General features: G+C 34.9%; 1 protein-coding gene across 4 annotated transcripts in view; it reads right to left on the reverse strand.

Moving 5' to 3' along the window:
• PTPRK (protein tyrosine phosphatase receptor type K) overlaps positions 1 to 23,577 on the reverse strand; it is a 611,833-nt gene that overhangs the window by 12,232 nt on the left and 576,024 nt on the right. For 2 of the 4 annotated variants that reach the window (XM_061130449.1, XM_061130448.1), the window contains exons 16-24: positions 16,571 to 16,755; positions 14,800 to 14,887; positions 13,620 to 13,696; positions 10,884 to 10,920; positions 9,224 to 9,321; positions 8,676 to 8,792; positions 2,650 to 2,804; positions 447 to 582; positions 80 to 229 (exon numbers count right to left, since the gene is read on the reverse strand). In XM_061130449.1, the coding sequence (XP_060986432.1) occupies positions 80 to 229; positions 447 to 582; positions 2,650 to 2,804; positions 8,676 to 8,792; positions 9,224 to 9,321; positions 10,884 to 10,920; positions 13,620 to 13,696; positions 14,800 to 14,887; positions 16,571 to 16,755 (1,043 nt within the window). Of the gene's footprint in view, positions 1 to 79; positions 230 to 446; positions 583 to 2,649; positions 2,805 to 8,675; positions 8,793 to 9,223; positions 9,322 to 10,883; positions 10,921 to 13,619; positions 13,697 to 14,799; positions 14,888 to 16,570; positions 16,756 to 17,866; positions 18,179 to 19,054; positions 19,067 to 22,068; positions 22,105 to 23,577 lie in introns of those variants that run through there. The other 2 variants (XM_061130452.1, XM_061130451.1) reach the window with 2 other exon arrangements.

The raw sequence follows: 23,577 nt of genomic DNA on the forward strand, positions 1-23,577 counted from the left end.
CCTTCCATGGAAGAATTAAGAATGCCCAAGACAAACTGTAATAAGTTACTCATAAAAAGGTGCTAGAAATAATAAATACCTGGAATTCATCTTTGAGATGTGAAGAGTTTGTCTGGGAGTCTATTCTAATCATATCAAAATATGCAGCTTTAAATTCACAGACAGGTATGGCAGTTTCTCCACATAAGCAGGCCTCTAAAATGGCATCATGAATAAAAATGTACTGTTCCTATCAAAAGAAAGAAAATTTTCATAATATTTTAATACAAGTTTCCTGTCATCAAGGAATTTTCTCCATATAAAAATATTAATAAAAATACCAGTATTTTTCTATGACTTGATGAGCTACTATTGATTCTATGTGACACACACCTACTATTTAGTTTGATAAGTGTTGGAAAGCAAACCAAGAAAGACCACCTGAGGTTAATCAACAGTCAACACACCTCTGTCTGGACCATGTTGATACGACGAGATCTTAAGGCTTTGACACAATTGTAGATGTCAACAACACCCTCTCTTTCAGCCATGTCCAGCATGATGTCAATCACAATGTAACAACCAGTTCGCCCAGCGCCAGCACTGAAAAATAAGCAGATCTAAAGAACTGCAGGAAGCATGTCCATACAAATTGAAAGACACATCCGATTTTCAAATAAGTGGAATCAAATCGATTCAGCAAAGTACAAGACATAACTTGTATGCACTCTGTAAATGCCTGTTAATGAACAAATAGCTTCAATGCAGAGAACCTACTCTGGTGTAAACTGAGGACTGGAACAAATTAAAAGATATAAACTTTGTAAATCAAATTGTGTTTTGAAAATAATGTATTATGTCACTTAAGTTTCATAGCTCTTATACGCAGTCTTCACTTTACAAAAAATTCAAGCTCATAGAATTGATCAGGGAGTGGATTTATGCTTTAAAATTTCACCTGAGATCAAAAGACTCATAGTTATGTCATTGTGGGCACTCTGACAAAATGCAGCAATGCTGTCTTCGTCAGACAGATTCTGGTCAAGGCAAAAGAACATTAATCTAAAACCTTTAAATGGGAAATCACATTTCAGGGGAAGTGTTAATAGTGAGGGTGGGGAAGAAAATGTTCGTTATTACAGGGGAGAAGACCAACAGTAGAAAGAATATTTAGATGGTGATCCAAAGAAAAAATGAAAATGAATTGTTAGGTATGAAATATAATTCTTAACAGGTCACAAAGATAGAACTATCTTCCTGTATTTAATTCAGTAGTCGAGTCATAATATATTATAATAATATATTATATTATTTTACCCGTTGGGAAGACTTCTCATTTTATACATATAAGTCAATGGAGCAAAAAGGTATAGTTCAGATTTTTATGGAAAAATCACTTTGTAGTCAGCTCCCTCTCTTCCATAAATTCAGATGCCCAAGTGGAAGTAGAAAATGACACTTGTGTTTCAAGAGCATATCTGAGACTGTTGGAGCAATACTGAAACGGGCAATTCACAGGAAAGGAAACCTCTGACAAGTCAAGACACTACATAATTGAAAAGCCATTCATCTCATTTTCTAAATGCATAGACAGACTATTAAGATTATTTCTTTGAAGTCTGGATTTGGTCATTTCTCTTAAACTTAATTGTTCTTTAAGAAATTTAAGTCAAAGGTATTGTGGCTACCTGTTTCTTTTTCTTGCCTACCAGCTTCTCAGTCACTGTTCCCAGGGTTTGAGACAGGAAAGTGATTGAAGAGTACATCAGACTTCTTGAGGAGGATTGAATTGTAGATTTTTTTTCAAGGTACACAGTATCTGATCCTAATGAGACACCTTACTTTTATTTCATTCTCTGTTGTCTTATTTTTCCTTTCATATGTGGTCATTTAAATACTGAATAGGCTGGATTTTCAGGGAAGGAAAAATGCTTTTAAGCACAACCTATTATGTACCTTGGAAGGGACAGTATTTGGGAATGGTGTGCAGCGTTTAGGAAAAGCTTTTCAGATTCAGTATACATTTTTCTATTCATATTTCAAAATGAGGCCATGTAATTTGCTTTTAGTGTCTCTGAGTACTTGTTTTAAGAGAAGTTTCTAATCAGAAGAAAGTCTGGATAATAGTCACATTTTTTCTGGCATATATATGCTGAATTTTACTAATGTAGCTTTCAAAGTCCTCTGAGGGATGGCTTTTAAAAAAAATTCTTAAAGTAGCTGTTTTACAGCACAAATTCTTGTAATTTAGGCCATTTAATAACTTTGTATGCCTCAAATTTAGTTTTAAAAGCTAGGCTTCTATTAAAATTTACTAAATTGGCAAGAAATACCTGGCTTTATTTACTATTCCATACTACATAGGCTTTTGCAAAAGTGATTAAAAAATAACCCACAACACACGTGTAGATGTTGCCACTAAAAGGCAGAGCTTCTACATTCACCATTACGGACAATACTACACACATTAAGATGAATGTATTATTTCTGAAGTTTCTTTTATATTCTCCTTAGAAGCTGACTTGTATTTTATTGCTGTTTTACCTTAACTGTTAAACTTGCAAACTGGAACCTTGTAAGCATGCATTAGTTTTTGTGTTTGCAAGCTTTGTTTGGATACTTTAAAAAAGCTGGCTGCACAAAGTCAATGTCAATTGGACCACCACTCACCTGCAATGCACAACGATGGGACCCGCGCTGGGAGGGTTGGAGAATTTGACCCGCCGGATGAAGGAAAGAAGGCCGGTAGCATGGTAGGGTACTCCATGGTCAGGCCAGCCAGTGAAATGGAACTGTTTAACTTCACGGATCTCATTGTATCCTCTCTGTGCAAAGACATTAAGAAGTGTTTTCAAGGACCAAAATAGAGCCTTTAAAAGACAACCATGGGTACTAGACCTGACCGACAATGAAAAAAAATAAGAAATTTATCAAAGATACTGCTTTTGCTGAAAAAGGATGCTGACATGGCCTAGGAGCTTACCTTTATTTTCAGACAACTCCCAAAGAAAGAAATTAAGAAGTCTTGCTCAGTTCTGTAAGTCTGGGTAAATTTCATTTACCTTGACAGTCTGTTCCTTATTTGGAATGACAACACATAAAATGATTAGGGGAAAAGGAAGAAATGGGAAGTTAAAATGCTGCCCTGTTGACCCACAACACACTGAGTTCTCAGGTGGTGTATAAAAGCAACTTTCTGCTTCTCACCTTACAAAGAGATTTTAATGCCTTGCCTATCCATGTTGAAAATGGTTTTGAAGCATGGCATGTAGGGATTTTCCAGAACAGTGCTACTCTAGATGGGTTTGTAAAAATATACAGACAGCTAAACTGTTCTTTGGCCAGACTATTTTCTTAGCTCTGTGAAATAAATCAGCACACAGAGGATTATTTATAGCAACAAAAATACAAACTGAAAGAAGCAAACATCCATTGCTGTGCCTTTCTCCTATTGGGTTAATTTTTAGAGAAACCTTTCAATGCGCATTTCAAACTCTTCCCTTCCTTTTTGTTTAAAGAAACCCATAGATTGCAAGAACAGCACTTGGAGAATTCAGATGAGATGCTGCAGAGTTTATTTTTAAGAATCCACATTTGTGGCCCTCCAAGCCCCACTATAGTCTATATATTTACAACTCTACTATGAACTCTGTGAAATCGCAATCTCACTTGTTCCTCAGAAAAGGTAGAAAAAATTGCATGAAATAAATGAACTAAATGAGAAATTTTAATTCCATCCTAAATATCACCAAAGCCTTGGAAGCCAGTGATCACATCTTATAATTCTTTTTCTTTCCTGTTCCGAGTACAAAACCCCACACAAAGCAGGGCTCAACAAGTAAGTATAATAGTGACAATGATAAACATCATGAAATCATGCAAACAAAATCACTTTCTTAAGTACTTTTGAAATCAACTTTACTGAGGAAGGCCATACACTGTTCAACGATAATCTCCTCAGCACTGATCCTTTTGCTGGAGTTGCTGGAAGGGCCTTGCTCTCTTTAGAAAATTTTAATATCTGGCAGTGCATGTTTTCTTATTATTCATTTTGCTTAAACTTTCCTGAATAATTTTCAAATATATAGATTTTTTAAAAATCACTCTTTTCCAGTGTTTTTTATATGAGGAAAATAAATTAAAAATAAACCCTAAAAAAAAATACCTTAATAATGCTATAACTAGTATTGTATCAACTCCATAAGGAGTTATTAATGCCAAGTATTCCCATTCTGGGACATGGGGCATGTCTCCATTTATTCATATCTTAGTCTGTGTCCTTCAACACATTTGTAATGGTTTTATTCACTTAGGACCTGTTTCTTTCTTGCTAAATATATTTATAGATACTTCAGAGGGCTTCCCAGGTTGCTCAGTGGTGAAGAATCCGCCTTCAATACAGGGGATGTAGGTTCAACCCCTGTGTTGGAAATATCCCCTGTAGAAGGAAATGGCAATCCACTCCAGTATTCTTGCCTCGAGAATTCCATGGACAGAGGAAACTGGTGGGCTACAGTCCATGAGGTCACAAAGAATTGGACAACAGCAAGAACAGATACTTAAGAATTTTTATTATTATGAAAGGGATTTTAAAAAATCTATATCTTTATTAATAATATAATGAAAATATATCTTGAATTCAGTTCAGTTCAGTTCAGTCGCTCAGTCGTGTCTGACTCTTTGCGACCCTATGAATTGCAGCACGCCAGGCCTCCCTGTCCATCACCAGCTCCCGGAGTTTACTCAAACTCATGTCCATCGAGTCGGTGATGCCATCCAGCCATCTCATCCTCTGTCGTCCCCTTCTCCTCCTGCCCCCAATCCCTCCCAGCATCAGGGTCTTTTCCAATGAGTCAGCTCTTCGCATGAGGTGGCCAAAGTATTGGAGTTTCAGCTTCAGCATCAGTCCTTCCAATGAACACCCAGGACTGATCTCCTTTAGGATGGACTGTTTGGATCTCCATATCTTGAATTAGTCACTTAACTAATTTTGATTTTCTTTTTTTAAATATTCTAACTAGCTTTTTTTGTATAAAATCATTACACCTTAAAATAATTGCACCCTTTTTAATAGTTTTGCCATTTATTCCTTTTGCTATCTTATTTAATTTCCTAGAGCTTCCAAAAATGTTGGACACTAGTGACCATGATTATCCACATTGCATCTCTGATTATATTAATAACTGTAAGGCCTCTAGCTTTTCACTCCTTCATATGTATGCTACTGGTTATTGTTGAAACAGCTTTATCACGTTTAAGGAGTCTCCTTATTTTTTTCTAATATAATTGGAGTATTACTATAAATGTCTTTTAAATAAAATTAGGTGCATTACAATATGTATTAATGAAATCACAGGATTTTGTTCCTTTAATGCACTGAGATAATGAAATATTCTTTTAGATTTCCTACCACAGTTGTAAAATCTTTAAATCTTAAAAAAGCAATCATGATAAATCATGTAATGATCTTTTCTTAATTCACTGCTGGATTCACATTTTCAGTATGTCCTGAATTAAACTGTATGTGTGCATACTTGAGAAAGAGAAACAGGGAGAGATCTAAAAAGAGAGACAGAGAAGAGCTTGAGAGAGTCCTGTCTTTATGTGGTTCTATTATCACAGTTCTGCTAGCTTTTAAAACATATTTAATTGGTTTTAATGGTTTTTCTATGGCCTAAATAGTTTGATTAACTTAGGTATTAGCTATTCATTAGTTATTCTTTAGAGGTTAAAGACACCTCAATTATGAAACCATAATGCAATTTTAATGGCAAATTTCAACACTCTTATTTTCTTTTACCAGCTGTTCAGATCCTGAGCTTTCCTTGGGTTAAATACTGGAAATAATTATTTGCTAGAATTTCATTGTATCTAGACTAAGATCTGTCTCTAAATTCACACATAATATAACTTTCTTAATAGCAGCTATAGCTATAGTTCTGTCCCTTTTGTGTTACCCAGTGTTACATATTTTGTTTTGATGGCTCTTCATTTGGAATTGACAAGTGGTTTAGTTACTTTATTGATCATTTCAAGGAAATGGCTTTTTTATTAAATTTATTCTTTTTTGTCAGTGTCTCATTTTTATATTTATTTTTCCCTTTGTTTTACTGACCTTCCCCCTAATTTCTAGTTTAACTGTTTTTCACAAGATCTTAGACTATCTTTCAAGATAGAAATCACTTTTGATTATATATTTTTCTAACTTGTGGAATATTTTGATATAAAATTATTTATCTTCATAATATATTTTTAGTTTGAGGCAATTGTGTTTCAGTCACTCAGTCGTGACTGTTTGTGAGCCCATGGACTGAAGCACGCCAGGCTTCCCTGTCCTTCACCATCTCCCGGAGCCTGCTCAAACTCATGTCCATTGAGTCGGTGATGCCATCCAACCATCTCATCCTCTGTCATCCCCTTCTCCTCCTGCCTTCAATTTTTCCCAGCATCAGGGTCTTTTCTAATGAGTTGGCTCTTCACATTGGAGGCAATAGTTCATTCAAAGATTATTCATAAGAGGCCTTTGGTGATTTCTGAGCCTAATTTGGGGAGTCGCTGGTCAGTGATTTGTTGTTATTTTCCACTGGATTTTGGAAACATCTTGAATTTTTATTATGTATTTAAGTTTCCTTTATAACTAAGTTTGTGATTGATTTCTTTTTAACTTTATATTTTATATTGGAGTATAGCCGATAAGAGGCTTCCCAGGTGGTGCTAGTGGTAAAGAACCTGTCTGCCAATGCAGGTGACATAAGAGAGGTGGGATCAATCCCTGGGTGGGGAAGACCTCCTGGAGGAGGGCATGGCAACCCACTTCATTTTGTTGCCTGGAGAATCCCATGAACAGAACAGGCTGGCGGGTTACAGTCCATAAGGTCATAGAGACTCGGACACCACTGAAGTGACTTAGAATGCACGCATAGCTGATGAGCAATCTTATGATAGCTCCAGGTGGACAGCAAAGGCATGACTGACTTTTCATAAGTTATAAGAAGAATGTATATTCCAAATTCTCTCTTTCAATGATAATGGAATACAGCTATTCATTAAATCATGCTTGATGGTTCTTTTCTTGAAATCTCCTACATCTTTGCTCATTTATTCCGCTTGATTTGTCCAAGAAATTTTTATACATACTTTATAAATGTGATAATAATAATTATATTGTTCTGTATACAGTCCATGGAATTCTCCAGGTGAGAATACTGGAGTGGGTAGCCTTTCCCTTCTCCAGGAGATCTTCCCAACCCAGGAATGGAACCCAGGTCTCCCTCATTGCAGGTGGATTCTTTACCAACTGAACTATTAGGGAAGCCCATGAAGTCAACTGTAGTTTAAATAAATTTCTTAGGATAGGTGCATGGAAGGTAAAACTTGTGGTCAAATGACATCAATATTCTAAAATTCTGTAGAGAAAACATTGCTTTACTGATTTACAGAGAGCTTGTGTGCATGTGTGCTAAGTTGCTTCAGCTCTGTCCAACTCTGTGCGACCCTATGGACTGTAGCCTGCCAGGCTCCTCTGTCCATGGGACTCTCCAGGAAGGAATATTGGAGTAGGTTGCCATGCCCTTCTCTAGGGAATCTTTCTGACCCAGGGATTGAACCCACGTCTCTTATGTCTCCTGTATTGGCAGGCGTGTTCTTTACCACTAGCACCACCTGGGAAGCTGGAGGGCTTATGGCAATTTAAATATGATCAGCAACACATGAAAATATGTCTCATCATACCCTTAAAATCAATGAGGATTATTATTCTTTTTCTAAAAGCACTTGCTGATTTGAAAGTAAAAAATGGTATACCAGCACATGAGGTGAAACATTTTCAATAAGCATGCTAGCAGTTGCTTTTTGTGGGACAGAGATTCTAGTATTTCCTTTATATTTATATTAAAGCTATGAGTTAAGAATATTAAATAATCACAATTTCTTTGTTGTGTGTGCATCTTTTAATTAAATTTTTTTGATACAGGTAACTTTATACTTTTGTGTGGTCAAAGTTATTCAACTTTTCTGTAACAATGTATGTTATCGCTTTTATGTCTTACTTTAGTCCTCTCACACTGCCCACTACCTTCAGTCTTTCTGAACCTGTTTAAAAAAAAAGTCAGATCATGTTACTCCTGGGCTCAAACCCTCCAATGGCCGGCTACTTTTACCTTTCATACAAACTAAAATCATCACAGTGGCTCATAAAACCTCACTTATCTGGCTCTGTGATTTCCCTGACTTTAAATCATATTTCTTTCCCTTTTACTTACCTGTCTCTCAATATCCTAGACTCCAGTATATTTCTCACTGTGACAGGAATATCATGCCTCTAAGTCTATGCAATGAGTGTTCCCTTCATCAGGAATATTCTGCCTGGGACAACCTCCCTGGGATATAACCCTTCCATGGCATATATTACCCTTCCATGGGATATATATTACTCTCTCCTGCACTTCCTTCAAGCCTTTACTCACATGTTACTTTTTCAACTACTCCTTTCCCACAAAAGAAAGGGTTTAATATGTGTCTCAAGGTTCAGAAACATGCCTGGTACATGTTATGCTCTCAAATAAATACTTGTGAAATGAATAAGTAAATAGATGAATTTTATAGCATCCTTAAAACAACTCTTGACAGGGATTTTAAGGAAAAAAAAAAGAAAGAATTTCAGTAGACTTAATTTTGTAGAAGGTTAGGGTACTTACCCTTTCCAGGGTGAATGTCCTAACTACATATTCGGCAAGTGGTTCCATTTCTACACAAGTTACTTTGAAGTCACCATAAACTTCGGTATCATCAGGCCAATACTTATAGCATTTAACCTAAATGACAAAAAGTATATATAGGTCAACCTAAATATATAATACACATTAACCAAGATGATTTAATTTCAGTGATAACTCTTCAGGTCATAGTTAAAAGATGGTTTAAAAACCCATAAATAATAAAAAAAAACCCACAAATAAAAGAATCTGTAACAATAAATAGAAAGATTTTGTGTACTCTCATAAAAACATACAAGCCTGACAATGCAACTAGATTCTAACATAAAATCAAAGCTTATTTACTTTACTAAGTGAGAAATCAAATCATTTCTTAGCAATCAAAGACTCACTTAGGAGTACTCAGTTGAAATGCTATGCCAAGAAATTTTTTCAAACAATTAAATGGTATTCTATTCCAAGTGTATTTTGTTTTGCTGTTCAACTTATACTGATATTTTATAACACACAGGGTGTCTTTTGCCTCTTACCCGGCCAACTTCAACTAAATTTGTGACCATCACAATGCATGCAGACTGCTCTTGCCAGATCATTCTCCAGAAATCATACACTGTTTCATGAACTGGGCCTATAAAAAATTAATTTGAATAGTATGTTATCAGAGAAATTTTGTAGTTAAAAAGAAGTGTAGATAAGAAAAAGAACAATATAAACTAAATGAACCAAAGTAGAAAACATAAAGGTCTAGCACAAAATGTCACTAAAAGTACTTCAATTCAATTCATATCTAAATTCACACTAAAGGCAAAAAAATAGGTGTGTACAAGTTTGCTTTCTTCAGTTTGCCTTCTGTGTTTCCAAATTCAGAAGATAGCACTAGTTTTTAGGGTACTTATATCTGTCTACTGTTCTTGTTCTTGTTGTATAGTCATTCAGTTGTGTCCAACTCTTTGCAATCCCATGGACTGTAGCCCACCAGGCTCTTCTGACCATGGAATTTCCCAGGTAAGAACACTGAAGTGGGTTGTCATTTCCTTCTCCAGGGGATTTTCCTGACCCAGTGATCAAACTTGCGTCTCTTGCATTAGCAGGCAGATTCTTTGTTCATTGAACCACCAAGGAAGCAGGGGTTATATCTGTCTTTAAGTTCCGTTAATTCATCTTCATGTAAATGGGAAAATAGGAAGTCTTATGCCACCATCAACCAAACAGCACACATTACTAATTAAATATATATACATCATTTATAAACAGTGTAAGTTTAGGGGTTAATGAAGAACCATCAGATATATAAGGACATGTTCTAATTTATGCTATCATCTCTGAGCTGCAAAAGCATCTACTGGGCTAAACTTTACCCTATGCCATGAAACAAGAATATCATTTACCATGGATGATCTTTCTAACTTAAAAGAGTTTATAATTAATTAAACTCAGTATAACTCCAAAGATATGTGAAAAACACTTAGAAAATGACCTCTGCAAAAACAGGAAATTAACTTTTCTTTTACTTTCCCTTTTTATAAAATAAGATGTGCAGTTTTCTCATCTGATGGTCAGTAGTCAGTTTGGGGAGAAAACTAGAGGTGGTCTTGGTATGGTCGTAAGGATACTTTTATTCCCCAATGTGCCACTCTAACAAGATCTCTTTACTTCTACTTTTCCAAGAAGAATGAACTCGACTAAGTTCCCTTCAGCCCTTTGCTATGTCTTAGTCTTGACTTGAAAAAAAAATTGTTGCAAGACAGTCCAACATCTCATTATAGCAATGTTGGCCTTGGGTACTATTACATGCCAGGCCAACAAACTCTGCTGCAAGGAAACGGGCGCCTTATATAAGATGAGATCTCAGTTGCTTTCATCAAAAAATAAGTAATTTCTCTGCCCAGCACTCTTTACTAGTGCTCTGGGACATCCTGATACCAAGAACCAAATCTCAAAGACTACCAGCAGCTTCTCTTTTGCTTTTTATTAAAAAAAAAAGATCAAGGTTTAATTTATATACATTTTAAAGAGATAAAACAATCTGTATTATACAGATGAATAAAGAACAGTGTCAACTGGAAGAGCTGATTTTTTTTTTTAACTCAGATCAAACTGCAAGAAAACATCATACGGATGAATTAAGCAAGTCTGATTACTCTATTATTATTTGATTATTCTACTCTATTTAAAAAGGCAAAGTTTTACCTTGAGTAGCAATGTAGTGACTTGGTCTCTGGTAGCCCTAAAATAGGAGAACAAAGTAGTCATCATTTTATATCAGTGCCAGAAATAAATGAATGAAGGCATAAAAAGAGGAAGACAACCACCTGTTAAGATTAAGTTATAGTAAAAAGTCCAGAAATGAGTAGTGAACTCATAGTTCACTTCTCAAACCTAGGTTATCTGAAAGGTAAAAATAAAACAAAAATTAAATATTTTAAGGGGTCTGATTAGAATATATATTGCACAATTGAGTTTTGCTTGCTGGGAAAGAACTTTATAGATTTTGCTTGGTTTCACTAAAATGTTTATGCCTTCATGTTACTCTTTAGTTTCATTCCTGGCAAAATTGTGTCCAAAAATATTAATTCTTATTTTATCATCCAAAAATACAACACACTGCATTACAAATGGACAACGACATATTAGAACCATAAAAAAGAACAGAACATTCCAATGTTAGAGCTGGACAATGCATGTGTGCATCAAGTCAAAGTCCTGCTGAGATTCTTTTTTAGAGAATATTTCTATTCTATAATATGTTCAGGAATCTGCCAAAACTATTTTGTGTGTGCTGATAATATTAATTTACACACACATAATTATAGGTACACACATATATAGGGAAAAAAATCTTTTAAAAAAATGCATCTTATCCTGAACAAAAGGTTTAGTACTTTTTTCTTTCTTTTTATAGTGTGCCAAGAGTTTTATGTGGTTAAGCACTTGATACTGTTCCAATAAAGAAATTACTCCAAATAAAAGATAAGTTGTTAGCTGCTTTCAATTGATTTGAATTTCAATAGATCATTAGTAGCAAAAATGTTAATAGAGTTAAGCTGTGACTTTGTTGTGTCTTCAGCAAAGGGCTTTAGTAAAAGCCTGAGTTAGCAGACCATCTGGTCCTATCCAAACAGCTACAAAACATTTGGTGCATACCAAAAATTCTTGATATTTGCAGGACCCTCGGGTGTGCCCAAAGTGTCCATAAGACATTTGGTCCATGCCAAAAGGTCCTTAAAAACTGTTCCTGTCCAAAATGTCCATGAGCATACTTGGTCCATGCCAAATGGTATTGGATGGCACCAAATATCAAGGACTTCTGGCATGGACCAAATGTCTCCATGGACATTTTGAAAAGGAACAAATATCAAGGATGTTTTGGTATGGACCAAATGTCTTAATGGATGTTTTGGATAGGACCAAATGTCCTGCCAGGGTCTTGGCAGAAAACCAAGGTTAAACTAAATAGGTAAGAACAAGTACAAATTTGTCAGAGAACTGTTGATATTTTTATTCTAGAGAGTAGACTGTTTAGTTTTCCATATTGAATGAGAGTAAAATAATGATCAAAAATTTAACCAATATAATCAAAGACTATAGTTAATAAAATTCATTAATTCAAATATATAATGATGTCACAAAATAACTATAAAACATGAACTTGATAAATATGATAAAATTATTTCTTATTTATAGAAATTATAAAGTTAGATCCAAATTATACATATATTTTGCATATCTATAAATGTATCATATATGCTGCAATTGTTGATATTTCTATCTTTTGCCTTACAAGTAATGCAAATTTAGAATTAATTCATTTCAGTATGCCTGAACTATTTTTTTTAAATAGTGAAGTTTAATGAGTGCTTAATATGTTCTAGGCATTGTGCTAAATGATCAACATGAATTACTTCATTTAATTCTCACAATAAAATGATGAGGTTAGTGGTATTGTTATTATCTCCACTGTAAAGATGAGGAAACCGAGGGACAGAGGGATGAGTTGACATTCTTGCAATTTCCAGTGTGATTCTGAACCAAGAAATATGAACAGAGCCTGTCCTTCTTGGATGTAATACACTGCATCCTTAATATTTTATTTTATTTGATAATTACTTGCATTAAACAAAGGATATGCATGTACATATGTCAACCAAAACTGAACAGTGGAATGTATGATCAAAACAAACTTTCATTTTTATGATTCAATATATATGTGTGATATGTGTATTTCACAAATGCAATTTTGTAATTATTTTGCCTAAGTAATTTTAATACTTTACAAACCAATACCACACACCACAAAATAGTGTCCCTACCCATTTTTAACATCAGAAGTCAGATGTAATGAAGTAAAATTTCAGAAATACTAATACACATCATACTATCCAGCTTCTCACATATGTTTAGGGGAGGGGTAGGATAAAAGCCAGAAACAGAAACCATCAACAAATAAAACTCGAGTACATAATAAACTGTCAAAAGCTAAAAATGACCCTGCTTTTCTAAACATAGAAAAGGGAGGGAGGTAAAATAGATCTTTACACATGTAAAGGAGTTACAAAAAAATGAACATAGATATACTATATGAGGCTAGTTAGGTGATGCATGCAGAGAGAACTAGTAGTAAGCATTAGTAAAAACTGTGATAAGAGTAGTCACATTAAATGTTTATAACAGGTGCTGTTATTTACAGATAGTGGTACTTACATCCCTGTACAGCCAAATCTACAGCCCAAACCAAAGTCAGGTGTGAAAGGAAGCACAACAACGTCAGTAAGTACTAGGACGCAGAACAAAGAAAAGTGTACAGTTTGTTCTTTATTTTAAAAAGCTAGCAATCACTTTATAGGTAATAACAAGGAAAAGATTTATATATATACATATATATATATAAGCCAATAAATTGGGCATACTGCAGGTAAAAATACTTACATCTATGTAGTTGGCATTAATGTAATCTGAAGATGGATCGTCCTCAACAGGTTGCAGAATTACTCTGGAGTGATCATCTGAGATTTTTAAAGGATAAAATAACAGCTATTAAATTTCCCCCCTGTTTTGAGACAATGACCCTAGTAGAAACTTAGAATAATTCAGTGGTTAACAACAGATTATCCATAATATACTTTCAAAATTTCCTTGGATACTAGTCATATGAAAAAATGCAAGAACTTTAATGAGCTCATTACTTATTTTGATGATAATATTCTATTAAGAAAGCTTCAATGACTGGCATCTTCATAGTTAGGAAATTTTTAGTAGACATGATAATAATGTCTGATAAATCATCATTTGAGTCATAAATTTTTCTGAATTGCTAAACTTGCCTTAACTCCTAATTTTGCTTGTTAGGCATGATTTTAAATGGGTGGGATCTTTTCTCCCTGTACTTTACAGCAAATGGGCCACAGAATTAGGGAGTGAATTTAGAAACCCTGCTCTCAACTTACTTTGTGAGAGTTATGGTTACTCTCACAAAGGTTAAACTGATGTATTCGAAAGAGAGTGTAAAATAATTTAAATTGAGAATAAAGTAGTCTAAGTAAAATCAGCAGCTAGTTACAAGCTAAACAATCTGTCACTCTTCTTACTGCTCCTATGGTTTCATATGATAATTTATTTATCTCATGAATACATCTTGAAGACTTAATCAGGAGGAAGTCCCTAATGATAAATAACTTGGAGTAAATGGGACTCAGGCACTGACTCCAAGAAAGGAAACAAGGTATACGGAAGGAATAACACTCCCACCTTGAATGTGTTTGGTGGAAGAGTTATAGTAATTTAGCAATGAAAAAAATCCTTCATATTCATTGTCCTAATATTTTCAGTTGTTAATGACACCTCCAGGCATTTATATGCAAACATAAAATTCAGCAGGACATTATCACCACAAGATGAAGAATCTGAGTCAATCAATGTGGTTGATGACAATTTCAGAATTACTGCCAATATCCAATGCTGTTATAATATTAAATAGGTTACTTTATAAACAGATTGCCATCCTCTGGGATTTTTTAAAGTTTAAAACCATAGAAGGAGTAATTGCAAATTTACCCTTTATCTTCTACACATGGTTTTTACATTTATCAAGAATCATAAGAGAACTTACATGCTATAATGTTTCCATATCTGTTTTTTGCTCTATTTTGATCTTTTTTAGCTACATCCCAAGACGCTGACTGTCCTTCAAAGAAGCTCTAGAAAAAAGCACAATTAACACGCACACTGAATTTAATTCCTTTCCTTGAATCAAGTCTGTCTGTTTTAAAGACGAAAATAGTAAAAGTCACTTTCTCAGGGAGGAAGGGAGTCCTAGAGCAGTAAACAATCAATTTTCAGACCTCAAAGCTTGTTTGTTGGACTCCTACTTGTTCATCTTGGATTGGACTGAGTTCAAATTGAAGACAAGAAACAACTTTAGGGGGAAAAAAGTAGGGGGGGAGCCTTGAAAGTATTTCAAATTTAACATCACTGCAATTTTGTGAGATGGAAGTAGAGAAAGCATCAGAGACTTCAAAACTACTTTTAATGAGCATCTTTCAAAAATATGCTTCCTTTAGCATTTCTGACAGGACAAAGAAAACCTGTTTTCTCCCATAATTATTCATTAAATCGTGTGCAATACATCACATTTTAGTTTCTTTGAAGATCATGAAAAGGACTCAGTCTCCACAACAAGAGACCATATGAAAATTAAAAAGAGTCACCATCTCCAAGATTCTTGGAACAGATGAATTTGTTGATTGGTTTAATTACCATATGCAGCAATTTAAAGTATGGGTATAGATATCTTTTTGCAGAAAAATTTAAACTTTGCTCAACGCAAGAAATGGGGTCTTCAAAGAGCCAATGGTCTTTGAAGCAAGGTACACAGAAATACACAGGCAATGAACAACAAGATAGTTCTGACAGAATATTGTAATTCCTTGCACTATTTTGTCACCACAGCATTGTGTTCCCAGCGTATATCTAAAACTGATATTCAAAATTCAAAAATAATTTCATTCACTCCCTAACTAAGTAATCTGTAAATAAAAGGAGATGTTTAGAAGATTCCTTATGAAGTTAGATGCATTATATTTTAGGTGGTCTTTCAAAGTAAAATACTCCTTGGCTTCTTTCATTTTAATTGTGCGTGTATGGTGGTGAAGATACTTTCTTCTACACCCCAGAGTGCCATTTCTCAGTAAGTGAAAAGTAGCAAAAGAACTATTCCCTTTTTGCTATATTATATACATTGGGATGTTTAGTTAAATAACTTCTTCTGTAGTATAATCTTGTTGTTTTAGTTTGGGTAGGAAGGGGAAATAAGGATGAAAGAATTTCCCACATCCTTTTTTGGGCTGCTTTTTGTTGTCTGAATTTGCAGTACTGTTTTTCTTCCCAGCCACCCTCAACCTATAATCCTCAAAACAAAATTCAGAATGACAAGGAGCACATTTAGCACACATAGCTTGATCTTATTTTCAACAAAGGGTCAACATGCAAAAAGGCAGACAAGTGTCCACTGCTTAGGTCATTCAAATGGCAGAAACTGCAATGGTACGCCAGGACTCAAGGTATTCTGCTATGGACTTTTGAGTGGGGAAAACAGAAGGTCTAACAAACTGGTCTCTAGGGAGCACAGTAAAATAAATTATGAAATCCAACATTATTTATTAAAATGAATTTTGACCCAGCTATACCCCCAGGAAGTATCCTTTTCTTTCAATCCATCTACATCCTTCTCCTCGAATGCCCACTTGATTGTTCATAGATAAAGGATTTAGAGGGTCTACAGAGTATTCCAGGACTTGCTATGTAAATGGGAGGAAAAGGTGTTCAATTCTGCTGAGTATCACGGTTAGAAACAAGATTCAACATAGCATTGAAACTTTCACCTCATATTCCTCTTTGAACCCATAGCTGTCTGAAGTCTTCATGAGATTAATGTGCTGCAGTAAGTCGGCTACCCTGATGGCTGGGTGCAGCTGTCCGGTCTGGTAAGGGGATTCTGTCCCCTCACACAGGTAGCGAGGCACATCAAGGAGACGACTGGATTCTGCTGTAGCACTGTGGTTCTCATCTGCCATGTTCCAGATTCCAGAAGATCAGAAAAAAGACAAAGTTACCTTGTTTAATATATATCTATGCAAAGCAGATTTTAAGATCTTATGATCTTTCTGATAATAGGAGGAAGAAAGAAATACAGTGCAGACCTAGGGCAGCATCCCTATAAAGACAAAACCTTTTACTCCAGGTAGGAGGTCAGGGCATATTATTAATATGTGTATATAAGCAAGACAACAGATGCTGTGAGATGTAGAGAAACAGCTGATCCACTTTAAAGAAGTATAAGTGGGAGATTTTGCTGAGTTCTGACTTTTTTCTTGTGTCTGCAGTCATAGCAGTATATTGTGGGACGAGAAGATCAAGTTGTCAATTGGAGAGGTGTTTTCATTGTTGATTAAACTGAACAAATTCTTTCCCATCCATATCCCAACCTCCCAATAGGCAGCCCATCCCCACTGTAGTCCTACCATGCCCTTCCACCTGGGACTTTTTACCATGAAACACTCCAGACTCAGAAACCTGAACGTTTTACAGAATCAGCCCATGGCCCAGTACGTCTGCTAGCCAGGTTACACGTGCATTTACACTTCATCTCTACTCCCCTGGTTTATTATTATTGCTGTGTTTTTTTGTTGCTGATACATTTTGACTCTTCTGGTTACTGTGTACAAGAAACCTTGGTTTGTCTCTGGGACAAAATGTTTAGATTCTTCTGGAATTCCTCCATGGCCCATCTTGGCTGAGTTACATAGCGCCTGCTTTATGTTCCCATGGCCTTCTGTTCTCCTACATTCATTTCACTTACAATGTATTTTAATCATTTATTTCCTGATCTCTTTTTCTAACTAAACTCTAAATGCTTAGCATGTAGAGACAAGAGTCATATTTTTCTTTTTATTCTTAGTGCCTGGTAAAAGCAGTCACTCAATAAATATTTCAATATTGCAATGAATCAATTAGTTACAAATCCATTAAATCCCTCACCACCCACATTTAAGTGCAGGCCCCATCCCAACTATGTTGTTAGCTTAAAATGAAAAGAAACTCTTAAGTCTCTGTCATAAGAAGGAAGAAAAGAACAAGAACATTTTACCTCTGAAAAATAAATATTATTTTAATGACCACAGTGATAATCATTACAGCGAGAAGAGGCATGCTTATAATGATCACGTTTAAACTTACCATCTTCAAAAAAACAAATGTTTTAAGGGGTGTTACTTTGGCAAACATTATAGTGCCATACTCATTAACAGAAGAGAAAGTACACTCTTAGGGAAAATTTTGTTTTAATGATACTGCATACTGTAGAGAACGATATTTAGTTAACAGTTAAACATATTTCAAGTGCTGGTACATCTGCCTGTTCTATCACCAACTCTACAAATAGGATATGGCAAAAAATGAATTGTTGTCCCCATGATAAACACTTTTTCTTCCTGGAGAAGGAAAAAAAAAAAAAGAAAAAGAACCCCACAATCAGATTTGTGTGCTTCTATAATTTAGCTTGATTGCATTTACTTTACTTTCTCTTACTAGGCAGAACGTAGTTTTTTCTTTTGCATTTACTTATAAAAGTCCACATTGAATTAAAAAAAAAAATTCGGTTGGATTCTGTTGTGACCTAAAAATACCTAAATGAATTAACGCTTTTTACTCTGGTTTCCCACCCCTCTACACACAAACATTTGCTAGCAACCATGATTCATGAGCGTTTACTATTTTTTCTATGAGACAACACTCAATTGGCCTACCTTTGCTAAAACACTGCAATCAATAGACTGACATAAAGAAATATACATCTCCCCTGGAAAATTAAATCCAGAAGCCACTGATCGGGGCACTATCACAGAATATACAGCTTAGGATAAGAAGTAAAGAGAACAGAATGTTAGGAAGGCAAAATGCAATCACCCAAGCTGGAATAGAGGTAGTAAGTGCTCCGAGAAGCAGACCCGGAGCTTACATTGTACTTGTTGGAGCAGTGGAATATTTACATTTGTAAAAGGCTCAGTGAGAAACAGAGGACTCATCTGTATTCCAGATCTTACACGATAACGTCTCAATAGGAAGTAGACAGTGCCTTTTGTTTTGCATTAAGCTTTAATACAGTAGTACAGTGCAGTATTTTTTAAAATAATCATACATGAATTATTAATATCTATACATTTCTACCTCACCTCATTGAATTACCTAACAATGCGACTACAAGCCAGAGTCCATGTACTAATTATTATCCTTACTACACATTTAAGAATAACTTTAAATATTTCTTTGATGGAAATGTCTTCTAGAGTTCTTTGCAATACACTTACCAGTAATAGGGACTTTAACCCAATGCAGCAGTAAAACACAAAAAAACAAAAATATGAATCAATACAAAAGTTTCTGACTTCTTTTGAAATCAGTAAGCAGGTACTAATATCAAGCAATATTTGAAGTGATTTCAAAAATTGCTTTATAAGTACAAAATCAACTGGATGCAAAACAACTATAAACACAGTGATTCCAAGAATGATGAAAAATGCAACAAATCATTTCTAAATTTGGTATGATTAACAAGTTATTTAGCTTTCAAAGAAGAAATATAAAAAATATCAACCAGCTTGACTTACAAAATGAAATAAAATGCACCATGATTGTTTAAATGAATAGATTTATAACTCTGTTGTGTTAATTCTAGCCTTCCTAAAAAAAAAAAATATCCTCTTTCATGGGGAAAATTATTACAATAATATTTTAAACTTTATACATTATCACTTTCTCTTTACTAAGCTCTGTGGAGAAGGTATGGTAAGAATTATTATATCATTTTATTGAAGGGGAAGCAAAGACATTTTTCATGAATATTTTCATGAGTTCATATTTGTGAGTTCACAAGAGGACTGAGACTTATTAGACCCAATTCTACATGTCTTTGAATATTACCGTAATGAAATTTTAACAGTTAAGTAACTATCTTTTTCCTTGAATTTTTAATAACTTCATTGAATTTAACTTATGAGCTTGATGCTGACCTCATTCTACAGTGCTCAACAGAAGATGACATTTTCAGAGGAATTTGATGCCTCTCAAAGACCATGATTCCTGGCTTCTCCCTATATGATCAGGCCATCCTTTGGGGTAAATTCCCTAGCTCACTTCCCTGCCCTTGTTGCTGGGAATATCAAAGGAAGAGTGCAGTCAGAGACAGAAAAAACTGACTTACAGATTCTTTTAGAATATAACTTTGTATTATAAAATTTTAACTTTTAATAACTATTTTAGTCAAAAAGGTATATTTTACTTAACTGAGTTAGGTGTATTGTTCTAACATATTTTGAAAATTTAAACACTGAATACATTGATGATAAAAATATGTGTAAACTGATGTCTTATGTTCAAAGAAATTTAAATATAAAGTATGAGAACTGGGAGTTTTAAAGGTACATTTATCTGGCAATTTCTACATTTCTCTGATTAAATCTTAAATGTTAGAAGCATGGGGGACAAACTGATAAGACAACTTGTGAACGTACAAGCCAGCTGGTCATGAATCATTGCTGGGTAATTAGTCAAGGGACAGAGTACAAATCGAAATGAAACTCATTGCATTCTTAAATATACTGTAGAAGATCTATTTAATTTTACAGCTGAAACGGCCTTATTTATTACTAGCAATACTAGCTGTCTTAGATGTTACATACTGGTAGTGAGAGTTGCTCAGTCGTGGCCAAGTCTGCGACTCCAGGGACTGTAGGCCGCCAGGCTTCTCTGTTCATGAAATTCTCCAGGCAAGAATTCTGGAGTGGGTTGCCATTTCCTTCTCCAATGTAGTGGTAAATCTTGGCTTAATGTAAATTTTTTGAAAGATAACACTTATCATGTAAAGTGCATATAGAATGCCACACTCCATTATTAATACTGTTACAATTTTACCTGCATTTATAAACTCTTAACTAAGACAAAACTAAAGCAAATGCACAAATGCCTAATGTTTACTTGGAAATGTATTCTTTAGTTGTTATAAAATTAGGAGGATTTAGAAAAATCCCTTTAAATCAGCTATATTTTATATATATACACTAGCGACTCTGGTAGCACTGGCCCCTGAAATGTGTACATTTGGATTCATTCTACTAACTTACATATATAAACATTAATCGGAAAAGGAGTGCGTCAAGGCTGTATATTGTCACCCTGCTTATTTAACTTCTATGCAGAGTACATCATGAGAAACGCTGGGCTGGAAGAAGCACAAGCTGGAATCAAGATGGCTGGGAGAAATATCAATAACCTCAGATATACAGATGATACCACCCTATGGCAGAAAGTGAAGAGGAATTAAAAAGCCTCTTGATGAAAGTGAAAGAGGAGAGTGAAAAAGTTGGCTTAAAGCTCAACATTCGGAAAACTAAGATCATGGCATCTGGTCCCATCACCTCATGGGAAATAGATGGGGAAACAGTGGAAGCAGTGTCAGACTTTAATTTTTTGGCTCCAAAATCACTGCAGACGGTGATTGCAGCCATGAAATTAAAAGACGCTTACTCCTTGGAAGGAAAGTTATGACCAACCTAGATAGCATATTAAAAAGCAGAGACATTACTTTGTGAACAAAGGTCCGTCTAGTCAAGGCTATGGTTTTTCCAGTGGTCATGTATGGATGTGAGAGTTGGACTGTGAAGAAAGCTGAGTGTAGAAGGATTGATGCTTTTGAGCTGTGGTGTTGGAGAAGACTCTTGAGAGTCCCTTGGACTACAAGGAGATCCAACCAGTCCATCCTAAAGGAGATCAGTCCTGGGTGTTCATTGGAAGGACTGATGCTGAGGTTGAAACTCCAGTGCTTTGGCCACCTCATGGAAGAGTTGACTCATTGGAAAAGACCCTGATGCTGGGAGGGATTGAGGACAGGAGGAGAAGGGAATGACAGAGGATGAGATGGCTGGATGCCATCACCGACTCAATGGACATGAGTTTAAGTAAACTCCAGGAGTTGGTAATGGACAGGGAGGCCTGGTGTGCTGCGATTCATGGGGTCGCAAAGAGTCAGACACGACTGAGCGACTGAACTGAACTGATATATTCATAGTAAGGGTCCTTGTACTCACTCCAAATCTAACAGAACCAAGAATTAAAGGAGAAGTTGTTTTAAAAAAAGTATACCCAACTAATTTGAAATGCACTAGATCTAATTGGGCTGATCACAATGGCTCTCTTTGGTAAAATCAGGACTATACTTGCAAAATCAAACTGCTTCCTGCAGTGTAAATACCGTGAGGACAAAGCTGTGACCCATGCAAGGAGGTGGGGTCCATGCAGAAAAGAGGGCAGAGAGTCAGGGCCTCACCTAACACGGCGGTCGGCACGAGCGGATCACTGGGCACTGCAGGAAAACACAGCTCATGAAGGAACACATTGCCCTAAAGTCGTATTTCATATTCTTTTTTCCTTTAAGATAGACTCATCATTTCTTAAGAAATATAACTATTAGACTTTCTTTATGACTATAAATATTAACTGTAACTTTATTACTATACTATAATCACTGCAAAGGGAACATTCTCTTTCTCAACTTGGGTTACCAGGAAAGGTGCATCTATAATTATAGTTCAGTAGTCAGTCCAATTTTAAAAACCAAGAAGATTCAACTTCAATTTATAAAGATTTTAAAATTAGGGGGAAAAAAGTGCATTTAGGTCTATCCAGTGTGAGGTACTTAGGTAATTATATTCATTCCACTTTATCTAACTTTGGAAAATAGATTTAATCCTTTCTCCAAGTTCTTAAGTGTATATTTATAGATATACTGCTAAATTCAAGCTTCCTAATAAGGTATACAGGCATTAGATAGAAAAACTTTGGAAACAAAAATCCTTTCAAATCTTTAATTGATTAATTTTTAAATCAAGTGGTTAGAGAAGCGATACATCTATACTTTTAGCAAAACTTTCAATAGCAACAATGTTTTATGTTTTTCTCTATTATTTATCTTACAGTAAAAAAAAATAGAACAGATCAGAAAGTCCTTATCACTATTAAAACTAAATATCAAAATGACTGATTATAATATCCTTAACTACTAATGTGATATAGGTATATATCAAGGAAAATCATGGCCAATAATTTTTTAAAAGTTTGCACCAAGCTGAACATTTCAGAAAAAACATCCCCTTTTGAAAAGCCATAAATGCATAAACCTACAAATACTTTATTTTCTCAGTCTTACCACTACATATTTTTATAATCTGTATTGAAAATAACACTTCTATTGTTGGCTTCTTTCCTTATACAGTTTTTCCCAAACTGGGATCTGTGGCAAATGCCTCTGTGAACACAAGGCCTAGGATAAACACAATTTGCTTTCCTCAAGTACCAATTTCACTTAACTATTTGAAGAGACAATCAGGTAATTGAACTTAATTTTAAGTAACAAAATAAACACAGTGCTATAGAAAGGGATAAAAGAAATTCTAGAAAATTTGAAGAAAAACAGTAATACTGATGATGGGGCATTAAACAATACTTCAGAGGAACTGTTTTAGAAGATATGTCTCCATAGACAAACATTTGCAATTCTTAACACAGATGAGTGAATAGATGGATTTCACCATTCCCTGTCAATCCCTCAGTTCAAGTAAACTTTTGGACTTCACACCAGATACCTAACAGTATGTAGATTTCTCTTTTCTCTGGTTAACTTTTTATTACTGAAATTCCTGAGGCATCTATAGAATAATTAAATAGAATGACTTTTCCCATGCCAATAATTCCCAGAAAGAATTATGATATTTCATATCTCAAAAGACTTAACCTTATACAATGGAAGATTCAAATATAAAACAATTATAAATTCTGA

The sequence above is a fragment of the Dama dama genome, chromosome 26 (assembly GCF_033118175.1).
Source record: "Dama dama isolate Ldn47 chromosome 26, ASM3311817v1, whole genome shotgun sequence".
Taxonomy (NCBI): Eukaryota; Metazoa; Chordata; class Mammalia; order Artiodactyla; family Cervidae; genus Dama; species Dama dama.